The sequence below is a fragment of the Thunnus albacares genome, chromosome 11 (genome assembly GCF_914725855.1).
Source record: "Thunnus albacares chromosome 11, fThuAlb1.1, whole genome shotgun sequence".
In the NCBI taxonomy this organism is placed as follows: Eukaryota; Metazoa; Chordata; class Actinopteri; order Scombriformes; family Scombridae; genus Thunnus; species Thunnus albacares.
The window spans coordinates 11,321,228-11,340,913 of record NC_058116.1 but is presented as its reverse complement, the minus strand read 5'-3'; the positions used below and the strand labels follow the sequence as shown (position 1 = coordinate 11,340,913).

Below are 19,686 nucleotides of genomic sequence, written 5' to 3'. Positions count from 1 at the left end.
CAGCTGATTTCACACGTACCACGAATTGATGCATCACACGCTCTGTACAAAAGCAACTAAACTGACTTTAGAATGACAATTAAACTTTAGACAGCAAAATGTTTTACCAAATATTCAAGTTTTTTTTGTTGTTTTCTGAAGTGTTTCTGGGGTTGTTTCATCACCATCCACAATCAGATTAAATTTTTCCAGGTGTGAGAAATTCAGTTTGCTTTTTGTGTTGCATTGTAGTAGAGTAGTGGTTATCAACAGTGGTTATACTCAAAACAATGTTTTTTTTAAGTCAGCATATCGATTTCTTTGTCCCTTTTCCAGTGTGAATAAACTACATACTCAAAACCTGATTATGGATTTTGGACACTGCTTGAGTTTGCGTGTACATTGAGCGCCCTATTAAAACTTTGACAATTTACACCTTTATCATTCTTACTGGTTTATTGAGTTCAGTCAACTAACTTCAATCTGAGCTGAAGTTTAATCAACCAGAATAATTAAAGACACTGGTGGGGTTGTGCAGTGCTTTTAATGTTGCTATTAAAATGAAGGAAGAAATTTTCATTTTTAATAGTCTTATGTAGATTTCCAAATCCTATGTGATGTAAACCATAATATATTAAAGGGGCACTCCACTGATTTTACATTCAAATTTTAGCTTTAACACATCAAGGACAATACTACTGCCTGTCAGTTACACGCTGTGGCTGTGGAGGTCACTTCAAAAGTCTGAGAAATTAACCCTGATGATGATGATATTTGTAACAGAAAGCCTGTGTTACAAACTAGAAGCTTGAAAGATGTATGCATTTACCAGGCACGGAAGATCTAACATTACTTGGGACTGAACCTATGGATATATTGGCTGCAGTCACTTCCAAGTACCCAAACTGTATAGAGGAGTAATACTACATCAAAGAAACACATTTTTAAAAGTCCTTTTACACGTTTTTATTAAGTCTGCATTGATTAAGTCAAACTCTTGCTACAAGGAAATGTAATGTGTAAAAAGGTATTGGGATGCAAAAAGATGATCTTGGCACTCACATGCATCATGGTTTCTAGTAGAACATCAGACTCACACAGACAAATCAACAGCAAAGCTAAGAGCAAGTGGATAAATGGTGCAGTGGCTCAGAGAATCATCCTCAACATTTTGCTGTGTAATGTTTCCTGTTGTTTTCCCCCTTGCATATATTTTATTATTTAATTGTTTAGATATAAAATCATTACACACAATTTATGAAATAATGCTGAAACAAATATTGATTTTATAAAATAATTTGATCTGAAATCTAGTAAATTAAATTAGGGAAAATTGAAAGGGTTATGGATATTTAAGTCACTGAGGAAAATAAGAGAGGAGAAAAAAGCGGGCTGTCTGTTAGACTTTTTCATGAGGTAGCCCTGAGAGAAGAAACCAGGCGGCTGTCAATATTTTTCAGTCATCTCCAGAATCAGAATCAGAGTCGTAACCTCGCCCTCTGATGGTTTTCTTCTCCACTTTTGTGAACTTTGTGCCCGGCCTCTGCGTCACTGTAGGAGGCTCCATCAGGTTACCACTAGGACAGGAAAGAAACGGTGTAAAAATAAAGTTGTTTTTATTAGCAGAGTATTATGATTCTGTAGCTACGATGCATTTAAATGTGAAGAAGGGAGTCTAGGTCTTACCTGTAGTTAATAACATCTGCACAGCCAAGTCTCCATTCGAGCATCTCTGTGGGAAACTCGTCTGTGTTTCCCAGGTCAGTGAATCCAACCACATAGTCCTTTGTTTTTCCATCTATCAGCAGAGCCAGTGTAGGAATGACCTTGATCCGCAGCCTCTCTGTCAGAAACGGGGCCTTTTCTACATTCAGTTTGACAAATTTGGTCTCAACATGCTTCTTTGCCAAGATGGCCAAGTGTTTGTCGAGGATCTTACATCTACATGAAGGGAATAGAGGACAGAAAAACAGTCAGACTGGTGACTATACTGATGCTGCCAGAATTCAAACATAAAGAACAAACAAAAATAAATAAAATGAATAAAACAAAAAAAACAAAAACAGACAGTCACATTTGAGAAGGTGAAACCAGGAAATTTTTGTCATTTTTTTCTTGAGTAATTACTGAAAAGATGAATCGATTATCAATACTGTTACATGTTAATATTTTGTGGATTGACTTATAAAATGATCTATTCATCTTTTTATCATTAGATTACAATTGTGCACTTGCCACTGTCACTTAAGGGCTTTATAGTAGGGCTGCCTGCAATTAATCTGCCGATTATTTTCTTGATTAATTGTTTGGTCTATAAAATGTCAGCAAATAGTAAAAAATGACCAACAGTCTCAAACTCCAACAGATTCACTTTGCTATCACGTATGACAAAGCAAAGCATTAAATTTTCCCATTTGAGAAGCTGAAACCAGCAAATTTTCTGCATTTTAGAATAAAATATGACTGAATCAATTATTTGATTATCAAAATAGTTGCCTATTCATTTCCTGTTGATCGACTAATCAATTAATCATTGCATCTCTACTTTTATAGGCATTAAAAAACTAGTAGCTTTGGGTTTACCTGAAGGTTGAATTTCTGTAGAAATGGCAGACAACGTTCTTGGTGTCCTTGACCTCGCCGAAAAAGTCTTTCTCACTTGGGATTTCTCTGTACTCTCCATGGCCTTTAGACAACCACTCCTTAAAAACAGAGAACTGAGATGAGCAACAGAACAATACATCTCAAAGTGCAGAAAACTGGCTTTCATTCAAGCATTATGAGAGCATACAGTCTTTTGTTGGCTGATTTGAAATGTGAACTATGGAAAACCATTTTCCAGTGAAAAATCCACTTGGATTCCCAATATATAAACTAACTCCAGTGCAAGAGTTAGTCTATAAATCAGTGCAGGATTCCCACTAGGAGTAAAATTGAATTTATTTTCCTAAACTTTCAATTACAAATCTAGCAGGGCTTGAGGTACATACTGGTTTAAGCAGTGGTATAGATACACTAAATAATATTTTTTGCTGATGTTGTGATAAACGTTGCAGCTGCTGTAACAAATGCATTTACTCAAGTGCTCAGATGATTTTATGTGCCTTAGGAGTCAAACGCAGTAAAGCAGAACAATACATCATCAGGCAATCAGACAATGAGTATGTAACAGGTATAGAAAACATCCCACATACCTGCTTCTGTTTCTGGGCTTTTTTCAGAGCCTCTAATCTCCTTTCCCTCATTCTCTCCAGATCATCTTCATCCATTTCATTGATTTTGCTCAACTGTGCATCCACATGCTCCTCCGCCAGCTTGGCTGTCTGCTCCAAAACCTTCGTGATGATATCCATCGATTGGTTGGCCATGATTGACTGCTCAGTGTGACGCTTTCTCTCTGAACCTGAGGGGCAAAAAACAAACAATGTAAGCTGAGACAGTCACTAATCTGGGTGTTTGGTTCGACCCTCAGCTGACTTTTGATGACCATATAAGACACCTGTGCTCTTTCTACCATCTCAAAAACATCTCTCAACTCCACTCCTCTCTGACCCTTTCAGATGCAGAAAAACTTGTCCATGCCTTTATCTCATCAAGACTGGACTACTGCAATGTGCTCTTCACAAGGATCCCTGGCAGGAGCATCCAGAAGATCCAGCACATTTAGAGCAGTGCTGCCAGGTTCCTGATGGGAGTGTGAAAACATGAAAACACCAATTCTGTTTTCGTTGCACTGGCTCCCTGTCTCCTTCAGGATTAACTACAAAGTCCTGCTACTCACATACAAATCCATTAACAGACATGCACCTCCCTACCTACAGGAACTCATCATACAAGCAAACCCTCACCCGCACCCTCAGATCTGCCAGCAGCTTGCTCCTCCGGGACCCCGGTACTAGGCTCAGCGCCATAGGGGTCAAGCCTTCTACTCTGCTGCACCACGCTTGCGGAACAACCTTCCTAACCATCTGAGGGCAGCACAGACCCTAGATTCTTTAAAAGGTTTTTTTAATTTTAACTCTAATTATTTTCTTTATATTGTGTGCTATATGTTTTTTAACGCTGTAGCACTTTTGAGATTCACGGTGAATACAAAGTGCGGTACAAATTGAATACATTATTATTATGCCTGATTGTCACTTACATAACACGAGCAACGCAGCAACTTGTCACCACTTGTGTGAAAGACCGAGTGTGTCACTAAGTAATGGCCAAAAGTAACGTTACTGTCAAGTCATTGAGAAAAACATTACCGTTACTCTCTCTGCTTAGGACAAAGCCATGGCAACGCCTAGACACACCTCGTTTCTGCCGGTTGATAGCCGGCGTTAACCTACCAGGTTATGGTTGTTTTTTGTTCGTCACTTTGTGCAACTTGCGACTGTTTGATAAACAAAATTTAACCGAGAACTGTAGCTACGTACTAATTAACTGTTGCAAGTCAGCGAGGATATGTACCTTAGACCCTTTTGTTAGCCTGCTAAGCTAGCTAGCTAACATTAGCTTAGCGTGTTCGAATATGTTACGGTAGTGAGGTTGCAGTGAAACACGCCCAGACATGAAAACACACGTAACCAAGGTGCGAGATGAAACTAAACGTTAGTGACACATGGAGGTAACATAAAAAATATACTAATTCATAACCACAGTGCCGCTTGTTGATTACCTGTTCCAGTTGGTGCGCGAAATGCCTCTTCTTCTCCTTCTCGTGTTTTTCTTTGGCGGTTGGCAAACAGCTTTCAGGTACATTACCGCCGCCTGCTGGATTGGAGCGGTTTTTTGTTTGTTTTTTCTTTTCAATTTTATTAACAGCACAGTAATATTTGGACTGGAGTGTGGATCAGATGCAACAGTTCCTTAAAGCTGCACTTAAACATGTAGTCATCTAACATGAGATATATTAAAACCTAAAAGGACATGGATTATTTTAAATTGATGATAACATTTGTGTGCAAAACCTGCACCATGTATTTTATTATTCATTTGTTTGTAATATTATTTAAGTATTTTATAATGAAATTGACCTCTAATTGTGTATTGAATTATGGTCTATTCTATTTCCTATATTCTTGTTGTTTTGTTATAATTAATTAATACAGACCCATTTGTATTCAAGAAAATGACATCACAAAGATGACCACCATAACAACTTACGAGACAAATATAAATTAATTACAATAAAAATGTTAACTTAAAATACATAATACATGTAAAAATGACATTTTACAGAACTAAAGTGATCCTTTTCTGTTAATGAGAAACTGACTGTGGCTGGAGTTTCTAAGATTCTTGATGCAGTTTTACATTCATTGGCTCAGACATTATATCATTACAAAACATAAAATATTTCAGTGCATTACGTGCAAAAGTGTCTTTCAAGCCTGCAAGAACGCAACCACAATAAGAGAAAAAAAAACTAAACACAATACCAGATAAATAGTGCAAGTATTTAAGTATCCTTACCAATATTACCTTCACTTAACACCCCTCTACATGGACTGCATGGTTGAGACTTAAAAAATGACAAATGACAAATAAATTCATACAGAGTTTACAGTTTATTATCAAGATTTAGAAAACTTACAAACAAGTTCACAGCTTCAGGTCTTCAGGCACAAGCCAGTTTATAGAAGACAAGACTGGCCAACTTTAACTTCTGGCCATTCACTTTAGGAAAGATATGACAGGTGAAGAGAAGCAACCTCTTGAGAGTGAGTGGAGACTTGCACATTCTGAATTACATTCATTTCAACAGGTTAAAAAATGACATATTGATTTGGTTTGCATATAGGAATACCATTTTGAACAAACTTTTCAACCACACACACACACGCACACACACACACACACACACACACACACAACATGTCTTGCATGGTGAGATCACGATCCAGCCAGCCAGCCGCATCTGCTGAGTACTTCTCTTATCACCACTCATGAATGCCAACTTCACAGAAATACAATGATGTATCCATAAGCCATAGCTACAAAATGTACACAAGTACACAAGATGGGTTACAAAGTTAAAAATCCGATCACCTGTTCCTATTCAAATCCAGCATTATTTCAACAATAAGATTTATGAAACAGGTAACTAGGTTGGAAACACACTAGAATACCAAGATTCCTTCGATATACAAAGGCTTTATGAAATGTTACATTATCTTTAAGGAACATCTCACTTTTCAGCGAAAAAGAAAAATGCATAGGCTACTTATTGATTGCCATAACCCCTGTCAACATCCTCCCAAATCAGAGTGCTACTGAGAATCAACAGTTAACCTCATATGAAGTGCTTTGGCCAGCTTCTGATTTCCATGTTGGAACACTTAGAAACAATTAAAGAGCGAGAAGGTCTACAATTTAAAGACGGTTACTAAGAATCCACTACATGTAAACAACACAAGAGGTAAACCCTCTACATACATCTTTTCTTTTAAAACTTTTAACAAGTATCTTTAAAAACATTATTTACATACTATAATGACAGGGTTTGGCACTTTTTTTTTTTTTGCAAGAGACAAGAAGAAGATACAACTGTATGCAGCAGATTATATTGTGACATAGCAGTTGTCGATATTTCACAGGTCAGTATTAGTGGCATGAAGTACCAAAAAAAAAACTTATGAAAAATATGCAGATTGTTTTCCTTCTATCTCTGGATTTATCATAACTCTCTTGTATGATGATTGTGTTCAACTTTAACAGTTTCATATTTTTCAACCTAACTGATGTAATCTGACAGATGAATAAAAAATAACCCCATAATGTGCCTTTGTAAAGACATACACACATAGTCAACTGCTATCTCAGATGGTATATAGATTACGGTATACTTAGCGGGAGAAAGGAAATTTAAAAATGTGACAAGCCCTGGCTTATTCTGAGTGTATAGGAAACAGTTAAGCACTGCCTGCAAAAGTCTTTACATACAATATGAATCTGTGCATAAATGAAGTCCACATGAAAAATTATGAATCTGCAAAAAAGCTGCTACGATTATCACTGTTCCAGGTTTTGGTTAGTATATAAGTGCATTTCCTGCCCTTTCATTTGTGCCACTCGTCTTGTAAAAGAGAGAGTACAGAAAATGATGTACTGTACAAACTTTGATCAAATGTTGTCATGGCTCTTGTAACTCTTTCTCATATAGTGTCATGTGTCAAGTCCTTAATTTGTGCCACTGAGAACATCCTGGCAGATCCTTGTCTAGTAGTGTTAGTGTCACAGTTGAGAAAGGGGGATCAGCTGTGATCTCTGTGTTTCGCAGAATTCTTTCCACAAATATGCCGGAAATGATCATTTAGATGTCATAATTTCTACGGCAGATGATGTAATGAGAGTAACAAAATGAAAGTAGTGGTACAAAGGTTAAAAGGTGAGAAACGGAGCCCTCTTTCTTCATGCTATCTTCAGGGTGCTACCATAAGCTTGCTGCACAACCACCTGCACGTTGTCTAGGATGAAGTCAAAAGCCATACTCCAAACAGACTCCACCGACTGCTGCATGAGCCTGCAGAGACAAGATCGATATGCAACTAAAAAAAATGAAGGGAAAACAACAAAACATGCAGAGGAGGCAGACAGAGTGTGGGAGGCTAAACTGTACTCACCTTTTCATATATTTTATAATCAAATCCAACTTCTCCAGATCTTTATCCTCAATCAGATCAGTGCAATATTTCACCACCTGCAGGATGTCCTCTTCCATGGGTTCTAACAGACAGTAAAAATACATTTTTATAACCAGGGCTGCAACAAACCATTATTTTCATTATCAATTAATTTGTCTATATACTTTTTCATTGATCTATTCATTGTGCAGTTGGTGAAATGTCAGAAAACAGTGGAAAAACACCCATTCACATGTTCTGAGACCAAGGTAAAGATGTCAAATTGCTTGTTTTGTCCTATCAAGAGGCTACAACCAACAGTTATTTGGTATTTTTCCTTGATAGACAATTAACTTGATCACCAAAAATCAAGTAAGTAACTGCATATTTGTCTCAGAACTATTTGCAACCTTACAAACAACATCTGCATCTCATAGGGCAACTGCATGTACTGGCATTATGACAGCTCCTCACCTGTTATGGTGGTGACCCATTCCCGTAACAGTGTTTTAATATCTGTCAGGTCACAGGCTCCGGCCAGCGCTGGAGCAGGACGAGGAATGAATTTAGGCAGAGACTCTGGGATGTTCTGCTTCACGGACGATGTGGACGGACCGTTTTCAGTCTGAGGGAAGAAGAAGAACAGGTGTGAGCTGGAGAGATTAGTCAAGTTCCAAACTGTCATAAATGGTCTATCTTCGCATACTGCCACCAAACATAAATGACCTTCATCTTCATGTATGAGACTGTTTATAGGCTCACCTTTACGGTGTTTATCGATTCCCTTGATCTTATAGGAGGTGGTAGGGTTTTGGCTGGGCTGTTTGTTGTGTGACGCTTCTTAATAGGGGAAAGACCTTTTTTAACAGGGCTCACTGCATTCTTCCTCTTGTAACGCCGCTTCACCCGTACATTGCCAATTCCTACTGACTGCTTTAGCTGCAACAGTGGATTCTTCTGCTCCACTGCAGAGAAACCAAGACGGGGAAATGAGGAGATAAGGAGAATTGCATGAATATGCAAAAGAAAAAGCAAAAAAGTCATTCAACTAGGAACTTACACATTTTTGCCTGAGGCTGGACATTTGTTACACGGCTGTAGGCAGACTTCAGTTCTTCCTGGAGCTCTTTGGGAAGGGCAGCAAAAACGTCTGGATCAACCTACAGTCAGAGAGTCGAGAATAAGTGAAGCTGAACACCTCCACACAAACAATAAAATAAACTTTTTTTTAAATCTCCAAAACCTGTTGCATCCTTACCTGTGAGAAGTTAGGGAGCTCCAGAACAATTCCTGGATTGTCGGGCTCATTTGGAATCTGTAATACCAACGCAGGAGGAGGACGAGGAGGAGAGGCTGGACGGGACTTAGGAGAGGAAGGCTGCGGAAGATGAGTAGAGGGCTGCGGACTAGATGAATGGCGGTTATTTGGTCTGCTGTCTCGGTGAGTCCACGACTGCTCCACTTGTTCCCTCAGCTCTGCAGGCAGGGCCTCCAACACAGAACGATCCACCTTGGATTTTATAAAGAAACAATGTGTTGAAAACGTTTAATTGTTCAGTTCTTTTTCTGTCCATCTGACATACCCTTCCAGTCCTTACCTGTGAAGGGGAAGGGATTTCAATACTGAAGTTGAGACGTGTTCGAGAATGTTTCGGAGTTTGCCTGCATGCTTGCTGTTCTTTGCTTGTTCCTGGGACTGGCTCGGCAGGGGACTGAGGACGTTGAAAGGAGCCAGGCGACGGGACTGTGATAGAGGAAGACTTTTCCTGATGTGTGCTTTTGTTGGCAGCATCTGTAACAATGAAATTAGACTCATAGTTCAAAGACAACAACAAAGATATAAACTGAAACACAAAGACCTTATACACACCTCTGTTGCTGGATCCCTGGCCTAGCAACATCTCTTTGATGGAGCGTGTCCGGAGGCCGGCAGAGTCGTGGGCGACAGAGTGATTCCCCTCAAGAAGCTGAACTTGGATGCCGATTCCTCTCAGGTCTTGAACCTGCAACTTCATGGCATGGAACAGTTTGATGACAGCGGCGGCAATTAGCTGACCGCTGTCAGTGGATTGAGCAAGCATCACGGTCCTAACAGAAGAGGAGACAGATAAAGATGAGTCAACAGAGACCGTGAAATGAATAAGCAATGGTAGGACGTTTTTAACCACTTATGACACATGGGGATTGCAGTCTCTCTCTTACCTGGCCAGGTTATCACATATGCCATGACCGCCGTATTTAGCCGGCTCCAATGGTGCTCCAACTTTGCGAACCATGACCTTGAGGGTCACTCTGCGACCTCGCAGCCCGGCTTCCTGTAAACGTTTTTGCACCTCCGTGGACAAGTTAGTCAGGAAACACTCTGCTTCATCAACCTGGTAAAAGTGGTGGAACAAGTTAGAGAGAGATATGCAGGAAAAATAAGAAATAAGAATGGCCAGGAGAGTAGGTCTAACCTTAGTAAAGCGTATGTTGTAGTTCATCTCAGCGGAGACAGACTTCCTTTCCTTCTCATAGCGGACAGGACGGTCATCTAGACCCCTGCAGAAGCGGAACAGGGTTTGTCCAGTGCGGGGTCCAAACTTCTTCTGCAGCTGAGATAGAGACACCTGTTGGAGGTCCCCACATGACCTCACACCAATAGCAGCCAGCTTTCTGCCCATAACAGGCCCAACACCTAGAAAAAAGTAACATTTCCCATTTAGTCAAACATTTATGTCGGGGGAAGCTGAAAGACTCTAGTTTATGGTCATGACCAGCAGGTGTCGCTGTATCTACCTGGTAAGCTGGTCACTGACAGGTCCCTGATAAAATCATCCACTTCTTCAGACTTTAAGAAGTACTGCCCGTTTGGCTTGGCCTTACGGGTTGCGAGCCGAGCCAGCAGGATGTTGGACCCTAAGAAGATGAGCAGTCAGATTTAATTTGTAAAACAGGAACACTGTCTTGGTCTATTTTATATATAAAGACAGATATAAACTCACCCATGCCCACTGAAGCACAGCATCTCGTCTTCTCCATGATGTCTGCTCTGATAGCTTTGGCCAGATCTTCTGGGTTGATGCCCAGCTCAGCTAACACAGCAGAACCGTCAATCAACACTTCATCACAGCTCAGAGCCTCAATGTCATGGGTATAACTGCAAACAAACAAACATAGAAGAAGTTGTGCATTATGTAATTTTTTCATGTAAAGGACACAGAAGTGAGAGAACAAATAGACCAGACTGTCCTTCTTACCCAGCCAGAATCTCATACATGGTGAGAGCCACCTCTTTATAGGCTTCAAAATCATATGGGACAGACTGCAGCGAGGGACACAACTGTTTCGCTTTGCCAAAAAACATCCCGTTCCTCACACCCGCCTGCCTGTGAGACAAAGTCAGTTTATTAACATTCCTTTTAGTACAAGATACAAACATGAGTGTTGTTTAAAACCGGAGATGAAATGAAAGTGTGTCCATTTTACCTCGCCTCATAACTGCAGGATGCAATCTCTGCCATTGAGAGAGCAGCAGCATCCTGGTCCACTCCGTTGGCGTGGGACTCAGGACTCTCTTGTGAAGGAGTTCTATGAAAATCCTCATCCTCTTTCCCTGAAAAGCAGAAGACACATTCAGACTGGATGTATTTCTCTAGGGGGAGTGAGGTGATTTTAGCATTACCTGCACTGGTTAATGATTTTAATGCAGTTCGGAGAGCTTGTGTGGTTAATCCTTCAACCCCACCCCAGTAATACAGCTGCAATTACCTACTGTTCTTCAGTGAAATTGCTGGTCTTTGTATTGTTAAATAGATCTCTGAGTTTTTTCCTGTGAGAAGAGCTGTTTTTCCGTCTACTGCATTTTATCAACATCAAGTGTGAAGTTTTACATTTGGGTCAAAATGAAGGAAGTTGAAAATGTTTTTGCTAGTCTGATGTGACATGAACATGTTAACACCCACATATGAATCTATTTGGGATCCAATACGATGAACCATCAGAAGAGCCAGTAAGATCATCAAATAAGCTGTTGTAGCATCAACTACAGGTACTGGTATTCACTTTTGGCTAGTCATGATGGATATCCATGTCTGTTACATAACACATTCCGTAATTTCATAATGATTAAAACGCCATCTGTAACAATAAGTTAAACTACAGAGGAGCACAGTGATTATTTTATTCCCCACCTCCCCCATGTAACATTATTCCTGTCCAAATACAGCTTTAAGTCAAGCAGGTTAGATTTACAAGACCTTTACAGGAAATACACTGTGTCAGGCCTGTGAAAGTCAAGGTCAGCTGTCTCCATGAGAAAAAGGTTGGGTAAGACAATCTCACCAGGTTGAGGAAGCAAGTGTTTCTTCTGGTAGTACTGTTGCTCCAACTGTGGGTTAGCTCCTGGTCTCAGGGGTACTCGACCCTGTCCGCGGTTACTCGTCACGGCTACAGGCTTCCCTGCAAGAAAATCAAGAACTCATGCGAGAGCACTGACTGGATGTATGACACTAATTTACATGTGTGTGTGTGCCTGTGTTAAATATGATATGACACATTTAAATAGACAAAAGATGCCTTACCTTTGAGGTCTGGTCGATGTCGGATCCCGACAGACACAAAGAAACAGTCCATGTCCACATGGAGGATACAAGATTTGACAGTGGCTGGTGCCGATGTACCTGACGCACATAAACAAACACCAAATCATCAGTGGAGGGTTTCAAAACATCAAAAAACACGCAAAACACATTATCTAAACATGAGGAATACACATGTGACATGAGTACAGAAGCTATGGGACACATATTGTATATCAATATTACATATTGTAATATTTTAGATGACACACAGAACATTTTGTTCATTTTTTAGAACATGAACATCTACTTTTAGGCCTTAAGAAGGCTGGTTTGAATGTTCATAATGGTGCATCCAGTTTTTGAAAAGATATTTCTGACACTTTGTCATTATCGGACAGTTCACAGTAGAGAGCGACAAGACACACAGAGAACAAGGAAGCCGAATGACATCCAATCAATGTCCCTGTCTGACTTTGTAGTGGGGAAGTTGGGGTTAAGTGGTTTTAGACCACTCTGCCACCACGACACCCTCATACACTATTCTTTAACAGACAGCAATGTGAATTTTACAGAAGAAAAAAGTGACCCATCCTTCCCTAGTACCTTGACTGTCAGTGGAGCGCTGTGCCACAGATTTTCTCAGCCGCTCTTTCCCCGAAAAGGATGAACACCCCGATGCTTTTCGTTTGCTATGCAGTTCATTGACGTATTCAGAGAAGCCGATCCTCCATGTAGAGATCTGGTGTAAACGTGAATGAGAATAGTACTCGGAGATCAAACCGCCTGTCTGTGCCAACAGATGTGTTGAAGGCTCGGACGATGACGTCTTGTCAGCGGGAGGATCAGGTTTGAGTGATAAATTGCTTGTGTTTAGCGAGGCAGGGTGAGATGAAAAGGCATTGTGGTGACTTCCGTTCAGTCGAATTGGAGAACGTGGGAGAGGGCGGGATACAGGGGAAAGAGGAATATTTCCAGGATTTGAATCAACCTGACAGGGTGGCTGTAGCTGTTGTGGGAGTAGGTGGCTTTCGGTGGCTTTTATTGCCTCCTGGTAGGTGGGTGGTGGCGGTTTAGGTCTCTGCTCATTGGCTTCTTGGACGCTGGATTGCTCAAGGCAGACAACGGACTGGCCGGATTGCTTTGGAGGACTGTGAGGGAACTCATACGGGTCAGGTTTAGTCTGGAAATTTATTGGAGGACTCGTAGGTTGATCTTCTGGACTCTTAACTCTGCATTCAGCCAGGTCCTTGTCAACACAGGGTTGATCTGCAACAAGGGACAAGTCCTCTGGCTTTAAGGCACCATTAACAAGATGAGTATGTCCATTGGTCAGGGGTGCTTCTTTGCAGCACTCTTGCATTTCATTCTTTTTTGAATGGCTCATCTCGTCCCGCGAGGTCAGCAATAACCCGTTTCTGTGAGATAAAGAGATGACTGGTTACAAACTAAAACGATTTGTAGTTTTAAAGTAACATACATAACAAAGAAAACAATCCCTCCCTCTTATTAACTTAACATACTCACAATCTTAATTCCACTTCCTTGCAGCCACTCTGGCGGCTGTTGCAGGAAGAGCTGATCTGAGGTTGAGGTTGGCCCGCTGAATGGTGCTGGAGACTACGATGAGGTGTTATGTTTGTCTGTGGGGGCTTCATGGGGCTTGGGTTAGACAGCGGGTGGGTGTGTAAAGAGCTACTGAGGTGGTTATGTTCAGGTCTTGGGTGAGTGGATGTTAACTGATTTGGTGGTGGGTTAATGAAGTGAGCTACAGGGCTTTGCTGGATGGACTGAAGGTGGGAGTTGCCTTTGTAAAGCTGATTGTGGATGGAGTTATTCTGGGCGCTGGATGAAGACTGCTCCTGGTTGAGAACAGAGTGCTGAATGCTGCGCTGCGGCAGGTGAAGCTTTTGATGGATGCTCGGCTGAAGCAGCCCATGGCTGGGTCCTGCGATCTCTAAGTTCTGACGCAGATTCATGCCAGGGAAGAGTGGGCCTTTATGCTTACTATACAGCTGGTACGGTAGGTAAGGAAGGAGACGCCCAGCCTTGATACTGTTTTGATCAAATGACAAAGTAAACACAGTGATCTTCATGTAACATTGAGCAATATGATATTGAATGTACATGTGAACACACCTGTCAGTGATCCATTCCGGCCTGATGACCTTTTCCCCTTTGAGCTCCTGAATTTTGCAGTTGGGCAAATTATTGGCGATGATGTGGGTAGTCTTGGAACGAGAGTAGTAGACGTGGAACTGGCCACCATGAAGCATCATCAGTCTGCGCAGCTCATCTGCACTTGGCTCTGCTCACAAAGAACGGGCAAAGGATACTGTATGTCAACTAAGTAAGAAATATCCTATGAGAGAATTTATTTTATGATTGTGACATTTTGACACTGAAAAAACACAATGCCACTTTGTGTATTTATTCAGCAGTAGGCCACCCTGTCAATAAGTTGGGTAACATAGGCTCTTTTCCCCTTACAGACTTTTTTCTAATATGCAACCAATGATGTGATCTGTGTGTCCTTGATAATGAACATGATCACACTGTTAAAAGCATTGCAAACTCTCAGAGAATTATAATAAGGTTCTGTGCAGGTGAAATTTGAATTAATGTCTTGAAAATTAAAATTTTTTCCAGCCTACCAAATGAGGAGACAGAAAAACAGCTTTAATCACTGAGAAAAAAAAATATGCAGAATGTTTGTTTTTCTTAGGATACTCCTCTGGGACACTCTTGGAAAACATTTACATCGCCGTTCTGTTCTTCGTACAGTTAAGGACAAACTGAGGAAATCGTGACAGTGAGAAGAGAGAAAAGCTAGAGATACAGTTTGTGAAACTGTGTATGTAGCATAGTGTTACCTGTGTATCCATTGACATAGATGGCCACTCCACTGAAAATGCTGGAGCATGTGCCATCCTTCTGTTTCTCTCTGGGAGCATCAAGCTTGAACTGCTCGTCCAGCTTGGACACCTTGGCAGCCATGTAGCCGCCCTTCAGAAAAGAAGCAGAGCAGAGACAAAAGAAAGTGCATCAGAGTTAGAAAACTGTTCACAACAACTGTGCGTGCAGAATCCCAGTGCTGAAATGGTCATTTACATGATTTGTGCATCCCAAATTCCAGACATGTATTGTCTGTTTTTAAGTACATTTGTCTTTGCCAGTATTGTGATACTGTTGGAGGTGTCATGGTCTACATGCAGCTCTTCAGACAGTTGCGTTTTCCTGGCAGTCTAGACTTACCTAATTAAACAGCTGGTGTTGTTATAATGATTGCTGTTATAATGAGAGTGCGGGAGATAAAGGAGAACAGGCTGGCCCACTTCCAGTTTGCCAGTTGTACTGTGAGGTGCACTATGCATACACCTTTTCACCCACTGCATCATTTTTACTCTAAACACAGTATTAACACTTCCCATTCAGCTGCCTATCACATCCCTCACATTCATATCACCTACCGTATTCTTCCATTGAGGGATGACATGTCCCCATACTGGTGTAATTTCTACCACATGTAGTTGGTTTTTGATAAGATGACAGATTCCATACTCACCCTTTCTTCCCAACCATTGTCACCCATGGCATTGGCTCTCTTCTTTGACCATGCATCTCGACTCATACTGAGCTGCCTGAAAGCACAGGGGGGGGGATATATTCATCATCTACTAAAGTACACAAGTCAAAGTTGGGTTCTGACAGTCAGTTAGTGCTTTGTTAATAGGTTATTAATTTGTTCAAAGGAGAGACGTATTGTAAAGAATATGAGTCAGATGCACACATATAGCTTTCTATATTGAGGCTCCCAAACTACCTCACATCTCTTCTCTCATTTAAATCTAGTAATGACAGTACACGATGCAGTAACTACTAAACCTTATCCCTGATGTACGCACTAGTGTTGGCACATCTGGTTTCAGGTATTATGCACCTTTTTAAATGCAAACTGCCTTTGAACTTCAGTCTTTTATTCCTCTTGGAGATTTTAAAGCCTTATTAAGTGATGTTTTTTATGACTCTTGTAACTGTTTTTTATTAATTCTTTGTTGGTTGTATTGTTTCTGTTTGCTGATTGTTTTATGTCTTATGAATGTTTTGTGTTCAAAGGCAGCGTTTCCTCTGTATTCATTTAGCAGTGGCGCGTCATCACAGCAAGAACATTACCACCACTACAAAAGAAAATGTTAAATCAATATAAAGATTGTAATTGAGCCTTAATGTTATCCAAAAAGTCCAGATGCTTTAGAAGTAGTGATTATATAGTGATTAAAAACATTTTCAGTACTAAAGTCTAAACTGCCCTGAAGCACCACAGCTGTATTGAAATTACAGAGGAAACACTGTCAGGGTCTTTCTTGGAAAAGAGATCTTAATCTCAATGAGACTTCCTGATTAAACAAAAAATGGGCTACATCCTGAAATAATTCTATGTGCAGCTTAATTTCAACACAAATCAGATAAATGTTTGACAGCTGTTTTAATTACCAGGCTATTGACTAAATAAATCAGATTACATTATAACAGAAATAAGATAATAAGTAGAGAAATCAACTACTCCTGTGTGTTTTTTTTTTTTTTCTATCTCAGTTTTTTAGGTGCACACACACCTTTAACAACAGACACATAGTTACAGTGTATTGCTGTTTATTTATAAATTCATTCTTGTGTTGCAATGCTAAATCAACATTATGGTACGATATTGGTTGTATGTCCAGGTGAAGAGGTTCGTGTCCAAGGGCATGTCCGGGCAGGTCCCCTAACAAAGCCCCACTTTGTCACATCTCTCCTGACAGCAGCTAACTGCTAACATTAGCTGGCTGCTCTATAGGCGATGCCTTGCTACTTAATCATGCATGTCGCTGCACACGACGCGACTGTAAAATCATGTCAGTTCAAACAAGGCAAAAAAAAAATACGAGTGTTAAGTGTGATTGTCCGTACTCGCTAAACAATGCTTGAGAAATTAGCTGTTAAACAATGAATATGTAACTTCTGTACAGTGCACGACTGTAAACAAACAGCGGTCCCGAGTGATTGTTGGCCAACAGAAGTGACTTGCTTTTTACCTTTTATCCTGTCAGATGGTGTTGTTAGCTACAGACTTCTCTCTGCAGACACAGTCCAGCAGACACGTTGTGTGTGTACGTGTGTGAGCTGATGAAAACGAGGGAACACGAAAGCAACAAGAAATGGAAATCCTCCAGACAGTTAGCTCGGCTCCTCGGCCCTGACCTTATTCTCCAGAGGACTCCTCTAGGTGAACTGAGATCCCCTTATTCTGTCACGTTCCCACGCCATGTCTCTTCTACATTTTCACTCACCCTCCCAGTCCTTCTGCTCTCCATTTCTACCGCCTGATCCCTTTGCTTTCCCTTCTCTCTGTGACTGTCAAGCAAACCATATCCAGCATAGTAGTTCCGGACAACATCTTCAAAGTAAAAACATTCTTTTTCTTCTGGTGATTTTTGCGGCAGACTAGACGCAGCAAAGGCGTGTTGCTTCCCCCCACAGGTCATTTGTAGAACTCCCCTGAATGAGTTAAAGGACCAGTGTGTAGGATTTAGTCGCATCTAGCGGCGAGGTTGCAGATTGCGAGATTGCAATCATAGACTGTACATAAATATGGATAACGCCATGGATAAGAGCTGGATACTGGACCGAAAATGGCGCCTATTCAGTCCAATAGGAATTGCTCGCCTGGCGTATATGCCAACAACGTTTCTAGCTTCCGAGTTTACTTCCGAGGGTATGCAGCCCACTGAATATTCGCAATAGTGTTTCTCCCCGTTTGCAGTTCGAGGTGTCCTGTCAACAGTTTTACAGATGTCTCTTTTACAATGATGGTCTATGGAGAAAATGCTTTTTTGGGCCACAGGGGGATTTTTCGTTGCAAGACCGCAAGTGGCCACTAGGAAAACTTGGCTGCAAGGCCTAAATATCTCCTTTCTGGGAGCTGCCATCTTGCTTGTGTGATGTCATTTGGAATCAGATCCTGCAGCAATAGAGTCAGGCAACGGGATGATGACCCACGTGACACACCCCCTTTTTATATTGCCAAATAACTTATTAAAAACAAACACCAGAAAAATGAGCACTCGAACAAACATCAGCGTGATAAGAACTACCTAAAATGACATAAAAGCATCTTTGGGAAAATTTTATTTGACGTGTAATTTGATTTTTTAGTTTGGCTCATTTCACAAAGAACATTTCACAAAACACGTCAACATTTCACAAAAGACAACAACATTTCGGAAAACAACATTTCGCAAAACACAGTGATATTAGTTGATAATATTGTCATGTTTTGCACCTCAGGGCCACCGTACTACCCTGTTGCCACAACAGAATGTAGATCTTGTGATGTAGACGCTTGACAAACACTTATTCATAAGCTGCAAACTGAGAAATTCTGGAAAGATTTGTCAAAGAAATTCAGTTTTAATAAATGATGTTGACATCTTTTTCTAGGCTACTTCTCTCTGAATCTGAATCATTAAATTATTCTCGGCAAATTAACAATTCTTCACAATAAGACATGTCTAAACAAAATAAACATTTTTCCCAATTAATCTTAGTGACATAATACTCAGTAGGAGGCTTTTTCAGGATTGTATACATAGTCTTGTATACATAGTTATAAAAAACAACAATTTTAGTGTCTGTTTCGTGTCATTGTAAATCTAGTAAATGTAGTATTACTGCAATGCCAAATAGCGCCGCAAGATGGTGCCTCTCTTTGTTTTGTTGTGATGAACCAGAGAAAAAGAAGCTGCACGCACAGCTGTTGTGCTACTCTGACCGACGTCAACAAGAGATACTTCTCATCAGTACCGAGTTGGTGCAGATTATGCTATCTATGTTACACTGCTTAGGTATGATTAGTAAATACAGTGCCGTGGAGACCTGGCATTGAATGGTCGATGTTAAATACTGTAGAATAAAGTGGCGGTGTTGTCTGTAGACTCTCTGAGCTAATCAGCTATCCCGGGGGCAATATCTTTTTTCCCCCTAGGATGGCGAAGTCATGACCCGCCCTACTTCGCCTCTGATTGGCTTACCTTGATATTCTTACCCAAACTCTAACCAATCTCACTTCTCATGCTTAAACCGAACCAGAAGACAACGAGTACTAGCCAATCAGAGGCAGAGTAGGGCGGGTCATGACTTCGTCGTCCTAGGAAAAAAAATTGGCATCCCGGGGCTACTGCTAACTAGCCACATGCCGCTAACCCTCCCCACCTACACCAGCCACGTTTCAGCATGCAAACTAATAATTAATGATTACAATTAAAATTTAAAAAAGGACTTAAGTTTGTTTATTTTTGTACTTATTTCAAAAAACCGCTCAACTTCCGTTTTCCCTCTAGTTTTTATCCAGCTTGACCCAGCTCATCCCCGGCTTCATGTTTTTAGCTTGAAGTTGTGTTGTAGTGCTGCCACTATGCGGGGAACCGAAGTATGTCACCTGAGATAGCTCCTGAAGGTTCACTGTGAGACTTTCATACCAATATACCCAATAGCAT

At 40.7% G+C, this 19,686-nt stretch overlaps 2 protein-coding genes across 5 annotated transcripts; both read right to left on the bottom strand.

Annotated features, from left to right (window-relative positions):
- Positions 1-930: 930 nt before the first annotated feature.
- txndc9 (thioredoxin domain containing 9) lies at positions 931-4,749 on the bottom strand. 3 transcript variants are annotated; one of them, XM_044366633.1, is made up of 5 exons: positions 4,646-4,748; positions 3,174-3,382; positions 2,563-2,681; positions 1,666-1,920; positions 931-1,556 (listed from the first exon to the last, which is right to left on the bottom strand). In XM_044366633.1, the coding sequence occupies exons 2-5, from the start codon at positions 3,345-3,347 to the stop codon at positions 1,436-1,438; spliced, it is 669 nt and encodes a 222-aa protein (XP_044222568.1). In that variant the 5' UTR covers positions 3,348-3,382; positions 4,646-4,748; the 3' UTR covers positions 931-1,435. The 3 variants fall into 3 exon arrangements, with proteins under 3 accessions (XP_044222568.1, XP_044222569.1, XP_044222570.1); XM_044366634.1 differs by lacking the exon at positions 4,646-4,748 and adding an exon at positions 4,438-4,524; XM_044366635.1 differs by lacking the exon at positions 931-1,556 and having other exon boundaries at positions 1,662-1,920; positions 4,646-4,749.
- Positions 4,750-5,518: 769 nt separating this feature from the next.
- rev1 (REV1 DNA directed polymerase) lies at positions 5,519-17,644 on the bottom strand. 2 transcript variants are annotated; one of them, XM_044366031.1, is made up of 22 exons: positions 17,227-17,642; positions 15,717-15,792; positions 15,025-15,157; positions 14,291-14,459; positions 13,679-14,206; positions 12,758-13,569; positions 12,155-12,253; positions 11,916-12,032; positions 11,061-11,187; positions 10,832-10,960; positions 10,577-10,731; positions 10,371-10,490; positions 10,049-10,269; positions 9,795-9,967; positions 9,463-9,680; positions 9,191-9,384; positions 8,851-9,102; positions 8,653-8,752; positions 8,355-8,557; positions 8,067-8,217; positions 7,593-7,695; positions 5,519-7,492 (listed from the first exon to the last, which is right to left on the bottom strand). In XM_044366031.1, the coding sequence occupies exons 2-22, from the start codon at positions 15,780-15,782 to the stop codon at positions 7,381-7,383; spliced, it is 4,182 nt and encodes a 1,393-aa protein (XP_044221966.1). In that variant the 5' UTR covers positions 15,783-15,792; positions 17,227-17,642; the 3' UTR covers positions 5,519-7,380. The 2 variants fall into 2 exon arrangements, with proteins under 2 accessions (XP_044221966.1, XP_044221965.1); XM_044366030.1 differs by having other exon boundaries at positions 9,191-9,680; positions 17,227-17,644.
- Positions 17,645-19,686: the final 2,042 nt, after the last annotated feature.

Bases quoted from the DNA above. Each gene is read 5' to 3' on its own strand.
- txndc9 (XM_044366633.1), bottom strand. From the start codon at position 3,347: ATGGCCAACCAATCGATGGATATCATCACGAAGGTTTTGGAGCAGACA. The intron at 1,921-2,562 runs GTAAACCCAAAG...CCCTTCATGTAG, and splicing joins TACAGAAATTCAACCTTCAG to ATGTAAGATCCTCGACAAAC. The intron at 1,557-1,665 runs GTAAGACCTAGA...TTCCTGTCCTAG, and splicing joins GCAGATGTTATTAACTACAG to TGGTAACCTGATGGAGCCTC.
- rev1 (XM_044366030.1), bottom strand. From the start codon at position 15,782: ATGAGTCGAGATGCATGGTCAAAGAAGAGAGCCAATGCCATGGGTGAC. The intron at 15,158-15,716 runs GTGAGTATGGAA...TCTTTTCTGAAG, and splicing joins ACAATGGTTGGGAAGAAAGG to GGCGGCTACATGGCTGCCAA. The intron at 8,558-8,652 runs GTAAGTTCCTAG...GTTTCTCTGCAG, and splicing joins CCAGCCTCAGGCAAAAATGT to TGGAGCAGAAGAATCCACTG.